Source organism: Telopea speciosissima, chromosome 6, assembly GCF_018873765.1.
Source record: "Telopea speciosissima isolate NSW1024214 ecotype Mountain lineage chromosome 6, Tspe_v1, whole genome shotgun sequence".
Taxonomy (NCBI): Eukaryota; Viridiplantae; Streptophyta; class Magnoliopsida; order Proteales; family Proteaceae; genus Telopea; species Telopea speciosissima.
The window spans coordinates 60,355,603-60,376,078 of NC_057921.1; the positions used below are offsets into that span (position 1 = coordinate 60,355,603).

A 20,476-nucleotide genomic window follows, 5' to 3' on the forward strand; every position below is an offset into this window, starting at 1 on the left:
GACTGGGTAGATTATCAACTGTCATAACCGTGATTTGGGATTAGGTTGAACGGCCTAAAACATATTCTTTGGAAAGATTCCAAGGTGAAAGGGCGGCGTAATCTCCTCATTGGCTGAATCATTCACCGCCCCAAAAAGTTGTTTCTTGTCTGTATATGCCACGTCATATCTTGTGCCTGTCATCATCATTAAGTTTATCCATTTCGTACAAGTGGCAGTGGAAAGTGGACAGTGGACTTTCCTGGGACTTTCTTCGCTCTCTCTTCCTTCTTGCCTTTATTTTCCAGTTTTGGTCTTCTACTTTGAATTTTTTTTGCTTAGGGCTGTTATGACGGTGGACAGGTGCGGAGCATTGTATTACTCGGCGATTAATCGTATAAAACGTACCTTTTGGATTCTAAAAGGTTGGTTTAATTAAATAAGGAGACAAGACTCGTGCACACAAGATTCCCCCATTGTAGAGTAGATTCCTTCTAATTATATTCAATCCAGGCCGTGCATGTGCACCGTTGTACTTAAAATACGTTGCCATTAAATAATAATAATAAATTAATGTTAAAATACCTAATTTGAGCTTTTCTTGTAATCAAGCATGGCTAAATGGGTTTTATTTATGTGGAGCATGGTAGGCTAGTAGGTTTTCCTAAGCTTGGGGACAGGCCCTTTTTTTTTAAGAAGTAAAAATGTTATAGTGGTGATTATGTAATTGTTTTAAATTCTTATTAGATATGGTAATCATGCTTTTCAAATTTAATATTTATTTTATTTCCTAAAACCAAGGTATTAAATTTCATTAAAGAGGGATTTGGAATATTTTGGAGTTCGTTACACAATAGTTAAGGTATTGATTTTATTTTATTTTCTTTCTCTTTATTTTCCTTGCAATCAAATAACAATAAAAATCCTCCGTCGTATTGGAGGGTTTGTGGATGCACCAAATAAAGTCTATGTGTAAAGCTCGTACAAAAAGAGGGGAAAAAAAAAGTAATGGTAACCCAATGCAAGGAATCCGGCTCAGCTACCCACATGGGGACTGGTGGGGATAGATCTGACCCCTCCATGGGGCATGGGTCCCACACCCCCATGGAGGGTTCATATTTGTCCCCACCCGTCCCTATGTGGGTAGCAGATCTGAACTCCAATGCAAAGGATGGACTCCTTTACTCCATGGGATCCATCGTTTGAAATGGCGTAATCAATAGTCATAAGTTGCATTGCCAGTATTGTTGGTATTTTAATTTATTTATTTTTAATAAAATGAGAAAATTTTCAAATTCAATAAATAGAATACACTATTTTTCTAGTAGAAAAATGAAACACATCATCTGGCGCAATAGATCCTTATACCATATGACATAATAGATATAATTATATCATGCTAAAATTACGATATGTTGGCCTTGATAGTCATATGTTGCATTGACGTAGTGTTGGTTTTTATCTTTTTCACTTCTTTCTGAATAGATGTATTGGTATTTTTTTTACTAAAAATAAATAATATGATCATTTTAAATTCAATAAATAGAATATATCGTTTTCCATAATTGAATTTTACATCATGTGACAAATGGATATAATAAATCATTATACAAAAATCTAATAATTATTTTAATTAAAAAATAATGTGAAATTTTTCATTTTTTTTTTTTTTTTTTGGTGAAAAAAAAATTCTCAAATCCAATAGATAGAATACAACATGTGCCACAACAAGAATACAACAAAAAAATAAGTGACAATTTTCAATTCAAATAAATGGAATACATCATGTGGCACAATTGAATTTTACGTCATGTGACAAAATGGATATAATAAATCATTAAACTAAAAATATAATAATTTGTTTACATCACGTGACAAAATAGATAATAGTACATCAACAACAAAACAACAAACTCAACCTTATCCCAACTTATTGGGGTCAACTACATGGATCTAAGCAGACAATATAGATATAATACATCAATATAATAAAAATAAAATATGTGGTATTTTATGCAATTAAGTTGGAGGATCACCATCAAAACTAGACAAGTGCCCAACCCAAAAGATAATTTTATCCCATTGGATGATTGGAATGATCAAGAGTATATGAACATAGTCAAATTTGATTGCACTGATCATCGGAAAAAACAAAAAACTTAAAAAAGAATTTAATATTTTGGTCGGATATCCTTCTCATGGCTTCACGATGTCGGTTCTTAGCATAGCAAAAACAAAAAAGAGACAAATCCAAAACTAGAATATATACATATGTTGCATTGGCGTAATGTTGGTATTTTCAATTAAAAAAAATAAGATAATATTACATTATGCTAAAATTGCAATATATGATGGCCGCCATGGTCATATGTTGTTGCACTGACATAGTGTTGGTAGTTCCATTGAAACAAATGGGCAAATATGTGTTAAGTTTAAATTTGAATAAATAAAATAAACCATGTGTAACAATTAGATTTTTCGTCATGTGACAAAATAGATATAATACATCATTATATTATAAAATAAAATATGTGGTATATTATGCAATTAATTTGGAGGATCTCTATCAATCAAATTAGACATGTGACACAAGAAAAAATAGATACAATACAACATTATACTAAAAAATTAATATATTATGCAATTACGTACATTAAAGTACTACCACCAAATTAGACATGTGATCAACCCAAAAAGATTATTTTATCTACTGAATGATTGGAATGATCAGGATTAGATGAACTTGTTCAAATTTGAATGTGTTGACCATCTAAAAAATAGACTTAAACGAATAGAATCATTTCGTGAAGAGAACATCCTCATCATTGCTTCACGATGTTCGTTCTCCGCATAGGAAAAAAAAAACACCAAAATACATATGTTGCATTGACTTAGCAATAATATTTTCATAAAAATAGATTGTAATAAATTTCAAATCCAATAAATAAAATATATCAAGTGGGGTAAAAAAAATTAACAAAGATCAAATTAAATCAATAAAATACATCATATGATAGAATTGAATTTTACGTCACGTGACAAAATTGATATAATACATCATTATTATTATACTAAAAATACAATATACATTCTATATTATGCAATTAAGTTGGAGCAGCTCCATCAAAATTAGACATCTAGCCAACCCAAAAACTCATTTTTATCCATTGGACGGTCCCAAATGGTCAAAATTTTATTGCATTGACCATTAAAAAACATTTTAAAAAAATTGGAATCTTTCGACACAAGTAAATCTTCTGATCCACCTCCATATGACCTTAAGGCATCAACGACGTCAATTCTCCGCATAGTCTAAAAAGAGACAAAATCGGCGAGGAGGAATTATATAAAACTCGGTCAGAGACTCAGAAATCAAGAATCGTCCACTTTTAAAAAAGACCTTAAACGTTCTGGGAACTGAAAAGTCACTCATCAGTTGTTCCTTTCCTGTTAAGTTATAGGAATTACAAAATCCCACTACTAACCTTCCTTTTAATGACTTATTAAAGCTGTCGCACTTGCCCACGTCACGTCATATCCATCTTAAGACACGCGTTGCGAATCCAAGCCTTTCTGTACCTGGGTAAGGAAACAGCTGGCTGTTTAAATATCTTCCCTCTCTCACTTCCCATGGAAACACAGCTCACTCAATTCCGTGTTCGCGTCACAGTCTCCCTCTCTCTCCCCTCCTTAAATACTCTTTCACAACCCTCGAAGAATAACTTCAAAGCAAGCTAAGCAATCAAAGCGAAGCAAGTTCAGTAATTGAACACTCTCCAATTTCACTTTCAATGGCTATCATGTCATGTAGTTCATATTCTCGATCACTGGAATTGAAAAGCGGCGCCACCACAGTCTCCGACGAAGAGGTTTTATTAGCTTCACATCGACCCAAAAGACGTGCTGGGAGGAAGAAGTTTCGGGAGACAAGACACCCTGTTTACAGAGGTGTTCGACAGAGGAACTCTGATAAATGGGTTTGTGAAGTGAGAGAGCCTAATAAGAAATCTAGAATTTGGCTTGGTACTTTTCCTACTGCGGAAATGGCTGCAAGGGCTCATGATGTTGCAGCAATGACACTCAGGGGTCGATCTGCTTGTCTCAATTTTGCTGATTCTTCGTGGAGGTTACGGTTGCCGGAATCTGCTGATGCTAAGGATATACAGAGAGCTGCCGCTGAAGCTGCGGAAGCGTTTAGACCTTCGGAAACTGAGGAAATGTGTAGAAATGAAATGAGAGCAGAGGAGAAAGCGTTTAGACCTTCGGAAACTGAGGAAATGTGTAGAAATGAAATGAGAGCAGAGGAGAATGAGATTGTCTTGACTTCACCAGACACTACTACTACTACTACTCCAATTTTTTTCATGGATGAAGTAGAAGAAGAAGCAGAAGCAGAGTCGGCGTATGGAATGCCTACTAGACTTAAAGAAATGGCATTACTCTCTCCAACTCATCTGGGTGGTGGCTTCCATTGGGATGACGTAGAATCTGATGCTGACATGGCTTTATGGAGTCACTCCTTTTAAATTTTTTTTTCCCAATTCTTTAATTCTTGTCAAAGTAAGAGAGAGAAAAAAAAAAAAAAAAAACAGAGTCAAAATTTTTTTTTTCTTCTTTTTGGTGAGGGGATCCAATTTTTGCTACAGATCCCATCACCGAATTAGTTCGATTAGTTCATTTGATTCAGGATTTATTTATTTACTGTCAATAGATTAATAGTGTTTGACGATAAACCCTTTTGTTTGAGCAGCTTTGTACATATGTTATATATAGTCGATTAATACAATTTTTTTGCTTCCAACAATTTCTGTGAATTCTGTCTCTGATGGTTTGTTTAAGTTTTTTCTGCAACTTATCTCCCTAATTGTGATCACTTGTTGCACCCAAACACATTATCTGCAGTTGAATTTGTATAAAAAACACAGGTTAAAAAGGAAAGATACATTGTCTGAGTTAGAATTGGAGTGTGAATAATGCTGTTTTATACGTTTAATGGAAACTGTATCACAAGAACCTTGTGTCATCAAACAGATAGGTCAGTAACTCGATAGATTGTGGTTTGCCCAATCTCTAGTGAGTGGACGATGGAGTGGGTTGATCAATCAAGAACAATACCCAACAACCATGTTTGAGTCTTTTTAAGTACTCCAATCTAAAAAGGGCGTACCCAGTGCACAAGGCTCCCGCTATTGCAGTATCTAGAAAGGGTCATAATGTATGCAGCTTTACCCGTACTTTCGCAAAGAGACTGTTTCCAAACTTGAACCCGTGACCACTTGGTCACAATGGAGCAACCTTTACTGTTTCACCAAGGTCCACCCTCTTAAGTACTCCAATATCCAAGCAAAATATATATTTATACCTTGCAAATGATAAACAGCAGAAACACCACAGAGCTAACTCCATTCGACAAAATGGATTAAACAGTGTCTTCTGCATCTGGTAGATTCCTTCTCAGTTAATTACAAAACAACCCATCTCATAAATTCTCATAAACTTACCCTTCATTAATTACAAAACATTCCCTCCAATGTAAACTAGGATTCTAGGCCAGAAAAATATACACTTTACATTCAATACTATCCCCCTAACATTCTCGATTACAAAAGGGACGGAGATGTGAAAAAATGTTGGCTACATATATTAAGGGTCATGACCTATAAGAGCAGGCGACGCCTTACTGCCTTCGATAAGTTAGGGCTACGCATATTTCTCTTCCCTTCAAAAATTTCTGCCCTGTTTTCGGAATTCTTCGATGGATCTTCCCCTTGTTTTGATTGGACTTGCACTTTTGCTGAACGGTAAAACTCAGTAATACTGAGCTGAACACCACTTGCTTTTGATTCACCTTTTCCCTTAGTTCCACCAGAATTCAAGCTGGATTTCTTCTTCTGTGATTTTGACTCTTTCACTGCCTATAAAAGTAATAAAGGAAAACACCAAAAACAAAAAAATCACTATGTAATACATTAGTCATGGTTAGAAAACATCCACATCATGACAACATTAGCAATAGGACAACATTAGCAATAGCACTGGAAATACTCCAATAGTGTGAATACTGCTACTTTAACACTATTAAAGGTTACTCACAATAGGGGGACTGTCCCTATCTTGAGTTATGTTGAGTTGTAGAGTCTAGATATACTTATGTTTCTGTTTTAGTTTCCTCATTGATTTATGACTTGAGTTGTACTCTAAATAGGAGTTCTACTTGGACTCTATTTGTTATAACTAAACATTCTAAATAAAGGTTGCTTGTCCAAGATAGAGAAAATTTGAATCTATTGTAGTTCAACAAATCTCTCCTTTCTCTTCTACTTGGCAGGTACTGGTTTCAGATCCTTGTTTGTCACAAACACTAGAGCATATGTTAATGGCAATGAAGATAAGGATCCATTAGCTAAAAGTAGACTTTATCTCTTTTCAAGCCAAAGACATGGAACCTGTGCACAACTGAGAAACATCTAGCATATCTCAAACTAGGACGAAGTTGCAAAATCAAATACTCATGACACTGGAACTTTCTCCACATCAGAGAAACAAACATACAGATTGATAAAAAAAAAAACATGGTCAAATGCTTTGGTAAATTTCTGTGAATTGTGAGCTAATTTAATAAATTAAGTCGTCAAATTAAGTTAACTTCCCTTATTTTCATTAAAGAGATGTACCAGTGGTGGGCCACTTGGTTTGAAGTTGGACCAAACTCTGCAACAGGTAAGTAGTAATCACACTTCTCCGCGTACCACAATCCCAAAGATGGACCCAGCCAGAAACTTGAATTTCTTTTAGTGCTCTTTGACTAAATGGTAAAATATGAACACTTAAAATGGTCCAAAAATACATAAACCACCAGTACCCAACATCAGATGGCTCGGATAATTGGTAAATTTTTGAGTTGCTACGCATATAAGGACTAATAAATGCTGGTACAGTACTACAGTGACTATACATGTGTACAGTCCTAATGTTCCAGAGTAATACTTCCTGGAAATGGTTCTATTAATTTTTCAGAATAGGTTAATCCTTTCGTGAGTTGGTTTTTACTGAGTAGAAAACAGAGTGATGGCTCAAAATGAAGGGCACTATATCTTAGCCTGGCCTGTTCAATCCACCGGCCATAGTTGTCAGCGTGTCTAGGCAACCCAAGTCGTTGGAGCCTCTAAGCCAGAAGGAGCACTACATAAGACAGACCAACAGAAGGACCAGAGCCTCTAAGCCAGAAGGAGCACTACATAATCAGGAACTGCACTACATAAATAGACCAGGTTTTTTCGGTCAACAGGATGAGGAAATACTGACTTGCGAAGTTAGCACAAGAATGAACCAGTGGCAGGACAAGGAGGTCAACATGACATGTTTAATTTACAGTGACTACTAACCAAAAGTAGAAAGCAGTAAAGAAGATTGAGTAGCATTACCTTTTCCAGCAAAAAATTATCAACTTTTTCTGGAAATGCTGCCTGAACAAGCTCCATATTTTCATCAGTCAACAGAAACCAGCAGTCATCAGCAACCAGGATCTCTGGGACATCAGGCTCATCCTCAACAGACTCACTCACTCCAACCAACTCTCTTGTCTGTAGAAAAGACTGTTCAGTTGGGACCATATGGATACCACTACCCACATCAGTGTTGGCTTTCTTCCATTTGACCACATAAAATAGTTGGCCATATCTTCTCTTCTCACGTTGAATAGAATTGAATTCATATTGTCCATACAACAAGCAGCCTTCTGTTGGATTTGATGCCATTTCTCTCAAGAAAATAGTGGATAGCATTGGAAGCATCCTCTGCCGTATGTAGGACGGCTTCCACTGTTGGTGGTAAACTAGGAAATCAACTAGTGTCTCTGTCCTGGGGTTTTCCCACAATAGAGAAAAGCCATCATTATCTGCAGAACAAACAGAAGATGTGAACTGGAAAAAAAAAATTATTATGATTTATAGCTACTATTTGAGTTAATATTGATAGCAGAACCTCCAAGAAATCTTCTAAAAGTTGTCATATCTGAAAACCACTCATGGTGATTTGATCTGCATTACTTCATGTCTTTCAGTTTGACACACTGTTCATTCACTCATTTATGGCACCAATGGTGACACTAAAGTGATACTATGTAGACTTTTTAAAACCATGATATATCCTATCTCCCTTCCTACGTGCTATGCTTCAAACTGGCTTAGCTTAAGCCTCAACATGAGGTGAAAAAGAAAAAGGTCTTTCAGCATAGGATTCACCTAAGAAGAGCCATAGATCTCTACCTTAAGCCATAAACAAACAAAAGGTGTAACCTTCACTGTCTAATAGAAAAGTGGCTCTAGAAATCTTCTTCTTTATTAAGTGATGCGGAACTATCATCAAATGTCACCTTAAAAAATTAGGCCTTAGGCCTTTCTCAAACATTGGCACACAAGTCTGTCTTCTTATTTTTCAGCTTTCTCAGAAGATCAACGAAATATGAATTCATAACTTTTGGATCGAACTTATATTAAGGTGAATGGACTTGATGGGAAAGGAGTAATGCTTACGATAAGCTTGACGTAACTCATTCTCCCAGTATTTAACAGCCCATTCCTCTTCTTCTATCTCATAATTGCTGTCTCCTCACATATAGGTATGATTGTGGGGAAAATGGCATGAAGAATAAATCAAGAAGGATATGGAGGGTTATAGGTGGTCATCCAGAAGTAGGGGAAAGACACTGAAGGACCAAAATCAAAACAACATATAACTACACTTGAAACAAGTACTGTCATCCGAACGTTACTGGATTTGTCTGTAGATGATCTTGCAGCATTCATGCTTTACCCCATTTCTCTTTTCCCCACATTGTACTTTGTCTCCTCTATATTTTAATGATTATATTATTTAAGCTTTCAAGGCTTATGGCGTCAGGTGTCACTTATTCAGGCCTAGTCAACTGAACTATCCCTTTAATCTTGAAAGATACTTCCTATTAGCTTTGGAGATAATGCGCCCTCCACTTTTTCATGGAGGCATCAGCTACACATCAATAAAAAACGACATATTCCCTCCCCCCCCCCCCCCCCATGCAGGTTGGGCAGGACCAACGATCAATTTTGATAGGAGTTACAGAAAATTCTCTTTCATCATCCAAGAAAGTAGGGGTCAATGAGCAACTAAAAGTTAATCGGGTGGTCAAGATTGTACACCAAACCACAGCTGGAGCACTGGTCGGAAACTCTGAGCCAACAATCGCAGAGACATGCTGACAAGAAGTAGAATAAAGAATATGATTCTCACGTTACTTGGTATAGGGGCTATCGATTTGTCATACATTTCAAAAGATGGCAAGCTAAAATAATACAGCACAAGAACAATTGCAAGTTACCAAGTGGACTAGGATATTTAGTATTTTCCAGAACCCAGTCCATAGTTTTAAAACAGAAACATTATCCATTTACAGAGAAATGTATGCAAGTATCCATCAGAAATATTTTGGCGAAAATCTGACTTCTTACTTCTAATCCGACATATACCTGTGAAACTTCCATGCTGGTCACTTAAATACATTTCAATCATCTCATTGTTAGGAAAATTCTGCTTCATGGCAATTTTTCTACAAACTTTGATTTGCCAATTTTCATGTTTCTTCAGTTCCTTACTTTCCCGACCCTGAAATTCAAAAATCAAAAGCTGTATTCAGAGGGAGGTGATTAAGAAACTTAAGTTTGCAAATGCAATGTTGATTGTCCCATCACAAACAAGACCCGGAAGTATTGGGACATGCAACCAGCTGAAGCAATTTAGAAGTGCCAAGCCCCAGAACTAAGCAAACCATAAATTTTAGGAATATAGTAATATCAGAGAAAAGAAGTACCATATCACAAGAAGAGCATTCACATTTGAACCCCACTGGCTTTTGCATGCAATTTATATTACCAGCAGCACTGCAATACTCACAAGCAAGCTTGAGATGAGCTCTTTTGCTGCCTGGGTGCCCACACAATGAACAATGAGGAGAATTCATCTTACGAGAGCTCCCATTCATACTTGATCCAGAGCAATCACCAGTAGATTTATCACCATCCTGAAACAATGGTATCTCCCCATTGCCTATTTCATAGAGCCTGCACTAGATATAGAAGTGTTTCTTACTAAAATAAGCTAAATAAAGCTGAGTCACTATTGCTAACACATGAACATGAAAGTAATGCTACATTTCATACATTAAAAAATCATACCTGCTCAAAATCTCATCCTCTGGAAACATCCGGACAAAGCGTAGAGCTGTGTCAAGCCCAATTCCTTGCACCCCATTTAGATCATGGTCATTTCCAACCAAAAGAGATATGGCTACCAAGTGTTTCCTCTTCAACCCAAGACTAGCTTCAATGTCTGACATGTAGTAGCATTCAAACGGTTCCTGCATAAAACGTGATGATCATACTTGCTAGGGGAGGGGTGAGAAACTAATTGAACAGCAATTCTATCAGTGCATGATCATCACGGAAGAAAATGGAAAGAGTAAAAAGGAGGCTCTTGTGGACCGAAGTAAATATATAACAATTCCAGAAAGATGAGACTCGCCAGCTGTGTGGAAGCATTCCCATCATTCTTGAAGTTCCATGTGTGGGACCCTCCATTGCCGAATGCTCCAAGAATCTCAAGAATGCATCAGAATGTTCCAAAACTATCAGACAAGATTATCAGTTTCTATCCTTGAGAGGGGGGGGGGGGGAGAGAGAGAGAGAGAGAGAGAGGATTGAAGTGTAGGCAAGTTTGTTTTATTTGTTTAGTTTCCTTTTTCCGTGGATTAAAGAATTACACTAATTTTTAGATGGGGAAAGTTTTCATACACGGCTGTGTAAGCCGTGTATGTGAGAGGGTCTCTCACAAAGAATTGGAAAAGTCATAAATCTCCACCCATTAATTAATGCTTTGAAACTCCCACCCTCTCACATACACGTTTACACGACCGTGTATGAAAACTTTCCCCTTTTTAGATCTTTTAATTGTTTATCTACTCACCTGTTAACTTTAGAACAAATACCAGTGCTTATCTATCATAAGTTAACTAATTCTAGTGCTTGTGTGCCTATATGTTTGACTAAATCTGATGGATCTTTTAGAAAGTTAACACATTTCAATTCCTCAAGGTAATAAATTTGTGCCTGTTTGTGGCCATACTGTGTCTCCACGAAAAAATTGTGTCCCACTAATGCAGTATTCCTTCCAGATCTTTTCAAATTATATGTAGCCTCAATTTCCAGGTATCAGTCCATCATCTATTCCAGTTTGTTCTTTAATTGAATGTAACATAGGACGAAAACCAAAAAAAGGTTCCCTAGTCCAGAAAAAACAAGCTAGCTCATTCATGCCACCATCATGAGATCAGATATAATTTTCTCCAGTGGTTTATGCTATGAAGACAACACATTCACCCTATTGCGGTTTCTGGAGGCCACACGTCTCAGTACACTAAGTCATGCTCTGCTGTATAAGGTCTTGGTTAAATCCTAGGGATAGGACAAGAATTTGTCATGTACTACAGAGTAAGACCTTTTCTTTTCCTACAATAAATTTTGAGAAGATTCATTTACAACACTATAACCTATTTAAATCCATCAAACATTACATGGAAGAGCACTGGCGGGAAAGTGGTGGCACAGGCAGTGCTGATGGTCAGTGCCGAGCCATGGGTCATGGAGCTTGCAAGTTGACGTGGCAGAGCACTCTACTGGGAGAGACAGATTGTCAATGTATCTTACATAGAAAGTCTGTCCCACAGGGATAAAACCGTGATTCATAATGCCTCCAACTGTTGGATCATGAGTGGATCACCTCCAGTTCAGTTGCCAATATATTAGGGAAGCAATGCTGGTACTAGCAACTGTTGTAATGACAACTTCTAACATCATTTCAAGGGAAAATTGGTCATTAAAAAAAAAAAAAAAAAATATTTCTTGTTGAGATAGCATTTTTTTTTGGGATGAATAAAAAATTCTATTACCAAAAGGAGAAAGAGGGGGGGGGGGGAAGGATACAAGCAAAGCCGACACAAATCCCTACCAAGAGCAAGGACAATACAAAGGACCAAAGCCCAACCCAAATAAAAACTCAAAAGACAAGACAGGCAACCAAAGAACCAAGCCTGGTTCGCAAAGTGCAATAGCCAAGCAAACCAAGCAATCCCAAGCACTAGCTAACCCGGGTCAATCGGCTCACCACTTAGAACAAAATTTCTGAAATCTTAATTGAGCGGCGAATGCAACTCCGGGGCGGGCAGGGAGTAAGAAAGGTAGGGACGCTTCCTAGGGAAAGGAGGGGAGCTGGGGTTACGACGATGGAAAACGAGGGGATAAGGGGAGACGGCAAGGAGAGGAGGCCGGGTAGAAATAATGGTTGACAGAGGAAGGGAGACTGTCCCATTAGAACTAGATGGGCCAGGGAGAGAGGAGCAAGGGATTGGCTGGGTCGGAGAGGAAAAGGGAATGGGAGAGGGGGCTGGCCCATTAGCACCAAATGGACCAGCCAGGGACCAGTGGTGGGATGGGCTATAGAGGGGATCAAAACTGGGGGGCCCACCACGATGGAGGGGGGAATCGAGGAGAGAGAAGGTGAAAGGGGGGTAAAACTCTTAGTTACCGATTTGAGAAAAGAGGATATCCCGAGGTGAGAGGGGAGCGATTTTAAGGAAGGGTGCAGAGGAGCGATAGGCTGAGGCATAGCATGCGCAACAGAAGCAGGGACAGTGGAGACTGACACAGGAAGAGAGGCCAGCTCATCGGAGGAGGGAAAAGATACATCATCGCATAGGAGAAAGAAACGGTTGGAACAAGCGATGTCAGGGGGGACCATTTACTCAGCGTGGGAAGGACAACGGGGAGATGTCGATGCCGGGAGATCCCTTTGGCAATTTCTCGAATGGCGGTTTCTTCTCCGGCCACGACTGGGGCTCCTTAGCTCAGAGGCTGCCTGAAGAGAAACGGCGGCTTCGATTGGATAGCGATGATCAGAGACTTCGGGTAGGTTGCACTGCTTAGGGACTTCCGTAAGAGAGACGGGGGCTTTGACTGGGTTGCGCTGATCAGGGGCTGCCGTAGGAGAAACATGGACTTCAACTGGGGGGTTTCTTAGATCCAAATTAGGGCTGAGACCTTCAATGGAAGGTGGCTCAGAGGAAACATCATCTAAGGCTTCTCTCCCAGTAGCAGGTCAATCTTTGGTCAAATGGCCAAAGACCTTGCAAGAAAAGCACTGAGGGGCGGTCCAATCGTAGCGGACAGCCTGGTTAAAGGAGAATCCTTCGTTATCAACAACAAGAATGGAAGCTGGCAGGGGAGAATCCGCCGGAACTTCCATGCATATTTTGGCGAAGGCGAGACGATCTAAGACCTTTGTTCTGCCATCAGAGTAGAGTGGATTTCCAAGAACCGAGCCAATCACACTCAGACCTTCCTTACACCAGAAATGCAGGGGGGGAGCCCAGGGAAAGAGATCCAAAGAGGAAGAGAACTGAGATCGAGCCTATGCATCTGAAGATATTGGTTCCAATGCCGTAAAAAGAGAGGTTTTCTTCCAACATTCCAGGGGCCACCAGCCAAAACTCTACCTCTGTCTTCGACTTCATCAAACTTAAAGATAAAGAAGCCATTGTCGAGCAGGTAAGTTTCGAAGCAGCCCTTTGTTTTCCTTTGCTTGGTAAGAGAGGCTTTCACAAGGGGGAAGGGGGGCCGAGTTCCCATAAAGTGCCCCACTAAGCAGTTGTCCCATTTCTTAGCTTCATGGAGAAGGAGGTCAGCTTCGTAATGCACTGCCTTGGAGCCACTAATGAAGGTGGGAGGGACAAAATGTAGGGGGAAGCCATCGTGAGATTGGGGGTTTTGGGAAGGGAAGAGAGAGGTCCAAGGTCGAGGTTCAGCGGTAGGGAGAAGGGAATCCTTGGGTGGTGACTGCACCACCCCAGGAAGGTCGGACATGGAGGTTCTCTTAAGACTCAAGGAATCAAAGGTGTTGAGATAGCGTTATTTATATCCATCCTCCAATCAAGAGAAGTTTTACTAGATAAGGAGATATGGTTCTTCATTGATGTTTTGAATTATATGCAAAACTAAATTTTAATTAGTTTTAGAAATACATGAAGGGGAGGAGTGATGTAGGAAAGTCACGCACTAAAGTTTTCATACCAATTTGATGCTTGACAACCACTGGACATCCCACATCGCATATAGAACTATGGTCCTACAAAGAATCAGCCTTTTAATCCATTGAGTAAAAACAATCCTAAAATAACCAGAATAGCAATTAGGTGAGCGTGGGCAAATTTAGGTGAAGGAAAAGTCACTGTTTGGGTGGGAAAAGGATTAAAACTAAAGTAAAAACTACAGTTTGCAGAAAAACTAGGGGGTTAGATTTTGGTATGATGATTGTTAACTAGGGCTTAAGGAAAGTTTGAGTTAATGGACAGTTTTTTCTTGCACTGTAATCCATTAAAAGTAACAGAAGATAGAAAGTATGAAGAGAACACCCATATATGCGTACAACAAAGGGATTTGAAATGGACTAATTAGGATTGTAATGGCAGCTTACAAGGTGTAAGCTGTTAATAGTTACACATAACCCCAAATTTCAACCAGGCCCCCAAGGCTCATCAAACAACTTATATTTAATTAATCATGAAGGTGCCACTAAATCACAAAACAACTTTACGTAACCAATAATAGAACTATCAAAACGCTCTACGTAATTTACCAAACCCTATTTAGTGACAACAGATACCAACCCTGAAATACTGCTTGTGTGGAGCTGATCCATATGCTCCAAAATTACCTGCTGCAAGTCTGCAACATTTGTAAAGAATATGAAATCAATATTATCTGTTCTTCTTTCCTTGATTTGTGGCCAGCTTTAGATGCCCATATCACAACCCTACAGGTCTTGCTCCACATCAAAAGGAACGGGTGTTCTAAAAAATACCGACCTACCATTCACTGCTAAGTGCTAATAATCCCAAATATTCTGCAAATCTGAGTCCCTATAGGAGAGATAAGAGCCCAGCTCCGAGTTAATCCCCCACATCATTTGACCAAAATAAATGAATAAGATAAGAACTGCCCTATGCTTTAAAAAATAAAAATAAAAAGACTAAACTGACCACTGCATGTTTTTCTGTAAAGATTTTTGGAGTGACTTATGGATACTATTGTAACTAATTTATTCTCTCTCTCTCTCTCTCTCTCTCTCTCTCTCACGTTTTCAGAGCCTAAATAAACAGCCTTTCTTCTTCAATCCATGTTTTGATTATCTAATAGGGTTCTTCTGTTGTGGTTTGCAGCAACGATGCTGCCGTATCTATTCTATAAAACCCTAGTAGATGCCTATAGGAAAATAAACTAGAGTTTCGTTCGTATATGTTATCCTTTGTTTCCCCCTTTGCATGGATCACCGTAGAAGATGAATTTACATGGAAGTTATCAAGCACATGAAGGAAATTACCTGCAGCAGTGATTACTTGGAGTTACCTATCCACCAGTATTGATTTAACTCAAGTTTATTGCTGTTTTTCTTTCCTGGGAGTAGCCGGTTTTATGGGCTTTTTTGACAGAATCGAGATTGGTCAGTACCGAGTATCTAGCCATCAAATATTCCTGATTTTTCAGGACATTACATTTTATTTTAGTAAGGTCTTTCAATCCAATTTTAATGCTGATCCAAGCCTCTGTTCTACTTTGTCACTTAGCAATACCCTGTTTTGGGGGATTTTCTGGCAGAATCGAGATCTGCCACCATACTGGATTTGGCGATCAGATTTCCTTGAGATTTAGGACATTGTTGGCCCCCTTTGTAAGGTCCTCTGACCTTAGACTGAGACTGACCCAAGCCTCTGTTATGCTGTGACATTAAATCTCCCAAAAACCAGGTTTGAATCTCAGACTGTGGTTTTTTAGTTTCTGATTATCATCTAACAGTTGGATTCTTATCATATTGTGGGGTTTTGATATTCTATTGGCCTACAACTATGTCCTCCGTCATGGTACTCAAGAATCGGAACTTACTCTGATACCTAATTGATGTGGCTCAAACAAAAAATGCAAAATCAGGTAGAAAATGAGGAGACTTTTATGACAAAATAAGGAACCAAGTACAAGATAACAAGGGTCAGAGAGGATCACTTAACTTTGGGGGCTCTTGGGGACCTACTCACCTTAGTGTGGGACTCACTCGCCACCATAGTACTATATCTCGCGATATATCGGTATCTCGGGCCTACCGAGATATCCGAAATATCCGAAATTCGGCGAAATTTCGTCGAAATATTGCATTTTTTCTGCAATATTTCGGGAGTCCATCTCGGTGGGTATTTGGCCATATCTAGGCCTGATACTTCATGGACACCCTTATTTAAGCTAAATAAACACATTTAAACTTTCATATTGCAAAAAAAATGAACTCAAAGTGGTGTTTTGGGTTTGCACCCTTGATTGACTGTATACGGTCGGACCCTGTTGTCTAAAATAGTTAAATACATATTGTTTAAGTACTAAAAGACATAATAAGAAATTTAAACAAAGTAATGAAACAAAAATAAAGTCAAATGTAGCCTTTAGTTTAAACTTTAAAGTTTAAACTCATAAAGTCATAAGTGCATAAGTCATAACTCATAAACTTCATAATAGTCAATAGTTCAATACTCAATACACAAAGTATTTCTACGAAATTTACCGAAATATACTGCTCAATACACAGTACTTCTACGAAATATACCAAAATTTCGTCGAAATTTGAACTTTTTTCATTTCGGAAGCCCATCTCGTCTCAGTAGTGTCGAAATTGCCGAAATTTCGACGATATATCGCGAAATTTTGTACCATGCTCACCAATAGAGGACCTCAAACTCACAATGGGGCTCACCATGGCACACACATAAGTTCCAAAAATACAAATTATTAACTCTATATATAGGGGAGGGAAAAAAAAGCCATTGGAATATAGCCTTTGGAAAAGAGCTATTAGAAAATAGCCTTTGGAAACGTCTTGGAAAGAGTCCATTTGAAAAAAGAACCGTTGCTTGAGAAAGACGTTCAAAGAGGGGAAGAAAATGGAGTGGGCATTAAATGCTCATCATCATGACTACATCATATTAGAACATTATTTACCATAACCTGATTTAACTATTCAACAATGTCATCAAAATTCCCGAATTGATCACGTTTAGTGAATAGACCAATTGTGATTTGTGTCACAGAAAAACATAATTATTCGCAGGTAAGCTAACTGCACTCAATGATTTTTATTTACACAGAATCATGGTTAAAAGGCATGGGAAAATAAAAACAAAACATTTCATCAATCAGTTTCACCCCAAGACAAGGATGTATTAGGGAAGAGGCAACAAGCTATTGTTAGAGATGCATATGTTCCAGGAAAATCAACATTACCTACAGCAAAGTTATAATGCAGTTAGTGGAAGAAAAATTGATGATAAATTTGCAGTTTTAACACCAGACCGTAGTGATTTTCATCCAATATATGCGGTGGCACAACCAATTTCACAGGATGATCACAGCTAAGGAGGGTAAGGAAATTACTTTTTCCTATTCTCTGATATTTGGATTTAAAAAAAAAAAATTTAAGGTATACAGCCCTTCCTAAGACATTATCTCTCTTATTTGCTAAGTAAAGAAAAGGTACAGACTCCTGTAATAGTTAAAATTATCGATCACCTCTCTTACTAGAAGTGTAATACATATGAGAGAAGTGAAGATCAAGCGTGACATGTGGAAAGAGAGTGGACTGATGAAAATAAACACTCTAAAACACTACCACTTACTGTGGAGTTTGGTCGCACGCTTTTTATCACACATTTGGCCCCAAAGAGGAAAGCATCACTGTCAGCCGTGATACAAGCATCTACATGACCAGCACCATTTAATTGAGCACAAAGTGCTTCAGCTTCAGATTTTGCTGTTAGCACCGGCATTCCAAAGAGTTCAAGTAGTTCCTAAAACACCAAGAACCAGTACTGGGAGATTGTTAGACTACATATTTCAAAATGTTCAATGAAATAGAGATAATTAAACTAGTTTCCTCTGCTCAGTATTAATTTAACCAACAATTCTATCCTACATTTGGTACTCCATGAACATATGTGCACATATACTTGTATGACTTTGTGAAGCCAACTTAGTCATTTCATACAAAGGAAACTAAATTGGCTAGAAAGACCAACATTTTTAGTGTGTTAAAGTCGAAAAGAAACTGAAACGCATAAGAAGAGGGAGTAAAAGGAACTTTTGGTGGAATTGCTCACCGCGCATTCCCGAACGCATTTCGTGAAAGCCCGATTCCTTTCAACAGAAACGCCTTCGTTTGAATTCAAAGTACCCGTTACATCAACACCAGATGAACGGTAGAAGCGCTCGATCCTCGCCCGTGACTTCAAAGGAGAAGGAATCCCGTCAACAACAAAGACCGGAAACGCTCCAAGCTGCAAACCCCACCCCACCCACAGAAAAATAAAGATATTTAGCAATTGAAAACAACAATGGAAGAAAGAATAGATGACTAAGAAACAAAATGGGAAGCAGAAAACCTTGGAAAATAGATTAATGGTTCTGAAGAAAGTCACTCTGAGATGGGGATTTCTAGCATTATGTCCAATGGCAGTCTCGTGTTGAACGATCCAGAAAGAGAGATCAACCGCTACCCTCTTGTTCCTCAGGAAATCAAAACCTTCGTTTCGCGCGTAGGGTTTAAATAAATCCCAAAAGTTTCCACCAACGCCCATATCTGCTATTATACGCAGCACATAAGAGTGTAAAGGTACAACCACGACTACCACCAAAACGTCGAACCAGAGCTCCACAGTGGCGCATTAGCTTCCAAGGGTCCTACGGCAATTGATGAGTGATATCTTGCGCGTTAGGGTGAATAGTACCGCGGCTTGTACCCTCAAACCCTTCGAAATATCGAATAACGTTACAGTTATTTAAATTACGGTTATTCTATAGGCGATCACCGGGCATGCAGTCCTCTGTGATTGCCAGATCCGACCCAATAAGATGAAGGTAAAAGGCATCCAACTAACAAAGCGTGTTTTGCAAAAGTTAGCTTTGACTAAAGATTATATAGAGATGCTTTACCCTAGCATCTGGTTGGTTTCAAAATGCTTCTATCAGTGACTGAGTCGTAGAGGATCGTTAGTCTCCAGCGAGCACGACAAACAAATGGGCTGGAATTGGGCTTTAAGTTTCTCTTCGTTCTCTACTTAGTCCATTAAATTGATTAATGGCTTTCACTGGCTGGGCTTGGCCTCCAGATTTCTCTTGGGAAACCTAAGCCCAGTGACCGGAGAGGAGCCACACTTCAAGTCTTCAACACACTTGTACGTAGAACCAGTTCTTACGTGCATCCAGTGGAAATTTCTCGGTTTGGTCCGATTTCGATAAAGTTGAATCGGTTTCGGACTATTAAATGATCAAATCGAAACCAAACCATTAAGACAAAGGTCGGGATTAGTTTCGACTTTGGTCTGGTTTAGATCGATTTTCCATCTGTTTGACTTAACAGACTCTTATCGGGCAGCTATCAATTCTGTTATGATTTTTCAAAAATATGCATTAATAATGGTTTTATCGGTTTCGATCAATCCAATTTGATTTCAATTTCTATTATTTTGATAAAACGTCAAACCGATTAAGGTTCAGTTCGGCTTGGTTCGATTTGAAACAATCAGTTTCGGTTGATCCAATCGGTTCCCTGAAAATCGACACCCCTGTTGTTACATATAGGTTTGAAAAGGTACAAGAAGTGATCCATGTGAACTCAATAGAAATGGTAGAAAAAGATTAAGAGGGGGGGGGGGGGGGGTGAGAACACCATATAATCAATTTTAATATGTATGCGTTTGGGCCCCGGGTGATTAGCATAAGAAGCTCACCTGCTTGTCAATGCTCTTGTGTCAAAGAAGTTAGTTGGCCCAACCTAGTAATGAGAATGAGGAACTCCTTAGACCTAACCAAACTTATCCCCAAATGGGGCAGGTATGATATGACCAAATATTATTTATGGATTTGAAACAAAAGAGGCTCTCGCAGGCCCGGCCACAGGTATGCGAAAAGACCGGCACACCCCTGAATCTTTCAACCTTCCGACGGGGTGCATTGATGGCATCTAGTGGTTGAGGGCCCTACCTTACGGCTATAAATGGAGCTGATGATATGGCCCTTGATTAGGAGAATTTCTTATTTTCCCTTAAATTATACCTATGATTACAAAATCTCCATTATATCCTTATAGTTTTGGTAACTGTACCCTTCCCGCCTCAATACCCTTTTTGTATGGCAGGGGAAAACGACAATAACCTATGTCAAAGTGGAGAATCTCATTGCCTGGTCGTTAGCCCCGCACTAGTGCGAACGCCAATGAGAGGGCATGCACAGAAGCATCAATATGAATGAAATTTTTTATTTCATAGAGGTGAGGTGATACTTTTACGTGTTGCAATGTTTAGGCACAGAGGTCATGT

General features: G+C 38.7%; 2 protein-coding genes across 2 annotated transcripts; one reads left to right on the forward strand and one right to left on the reverse strand.

The window, feature by feature from the left end:
- The first annotated feature begins 3,770 nt into the window (after nucleotides 1-3,770).
- On the forward strand, nucleotides 3,771-4,505 carry LOC122666010 (dehydration-responsive element-binding protein 1D-like). The gene has a single exon (XM_043862126.1). It carries the CDS (start codon nucleotides 3,771-3,773, stop codon nucleotides 4,503-4,505), a length of 735 nt encoding a protein of 244 aa, XP_043718061.1.
- A 1,093-nt stretch (nucleotides 4,506-5,598) lies between these two features.
- Nucleotides 5,599-18,745, reverse strand: LOC122666337 (flap endonuclease GEN-like 1). The gene is made up of 8 exons (XM_043862540.1): nucleotides 18,542-18,745; nucleotides 18,260-18,436; nucleotides 17,780-17,950; nucleotides 10,191-10,372; nucleotides 9,827-10,076; nucleotides 9,486-9,621; nucleotides 7,404-7,876; nucleotides 5,599-5,894 (listed from the first exon to the last, which is right to left on the reverse strand). The coding sequence occupies exons 1-8, from the start codon at nucleotides 18,734-18,736 to the stop codon at nucleotides 5,637-5,639; spliced, it is 1,842 nt and encodes a 613-aa protein (XP_043718475.1). The 5' UTR covers nucleotides 18,737-18,745; the 3' UTR covers nucleotides 5,599-5,636.
- Nucleotides 18,746-20,476: the final 1,731 nt, after the last annotated feature.

Coding starts and splice junctions, on each gene's coding strand:
- LOC122666010 (XM_043862126.1), top strand. CDS start 3,771: ATGGCTATCATGTCATGTAGTTCATATTCTCGATCACTGGAATTGAAA.
- LOC122666337 (XM_043862540.1), bottom strand. CDS start 18,736: ATGGGCGTTGGTGGAAACTTTTGGGATTTATTTAAACCCTACGCGCGA. Junction 18,437..18,541: donor CCATTAATCTATTTTCCAAG/GTTTTCTGCTTC, acceptor TGGGGTTTGCAG/CTTGGAGCGTTTCCGGTCTT. Junction 10,373..17,779: donor GCGTGCGACCAAACTCCACA/GTAAGTGGTAGT, acceptor CGTTTTATGCAG/GAACCGTTTGAATGCTACTA.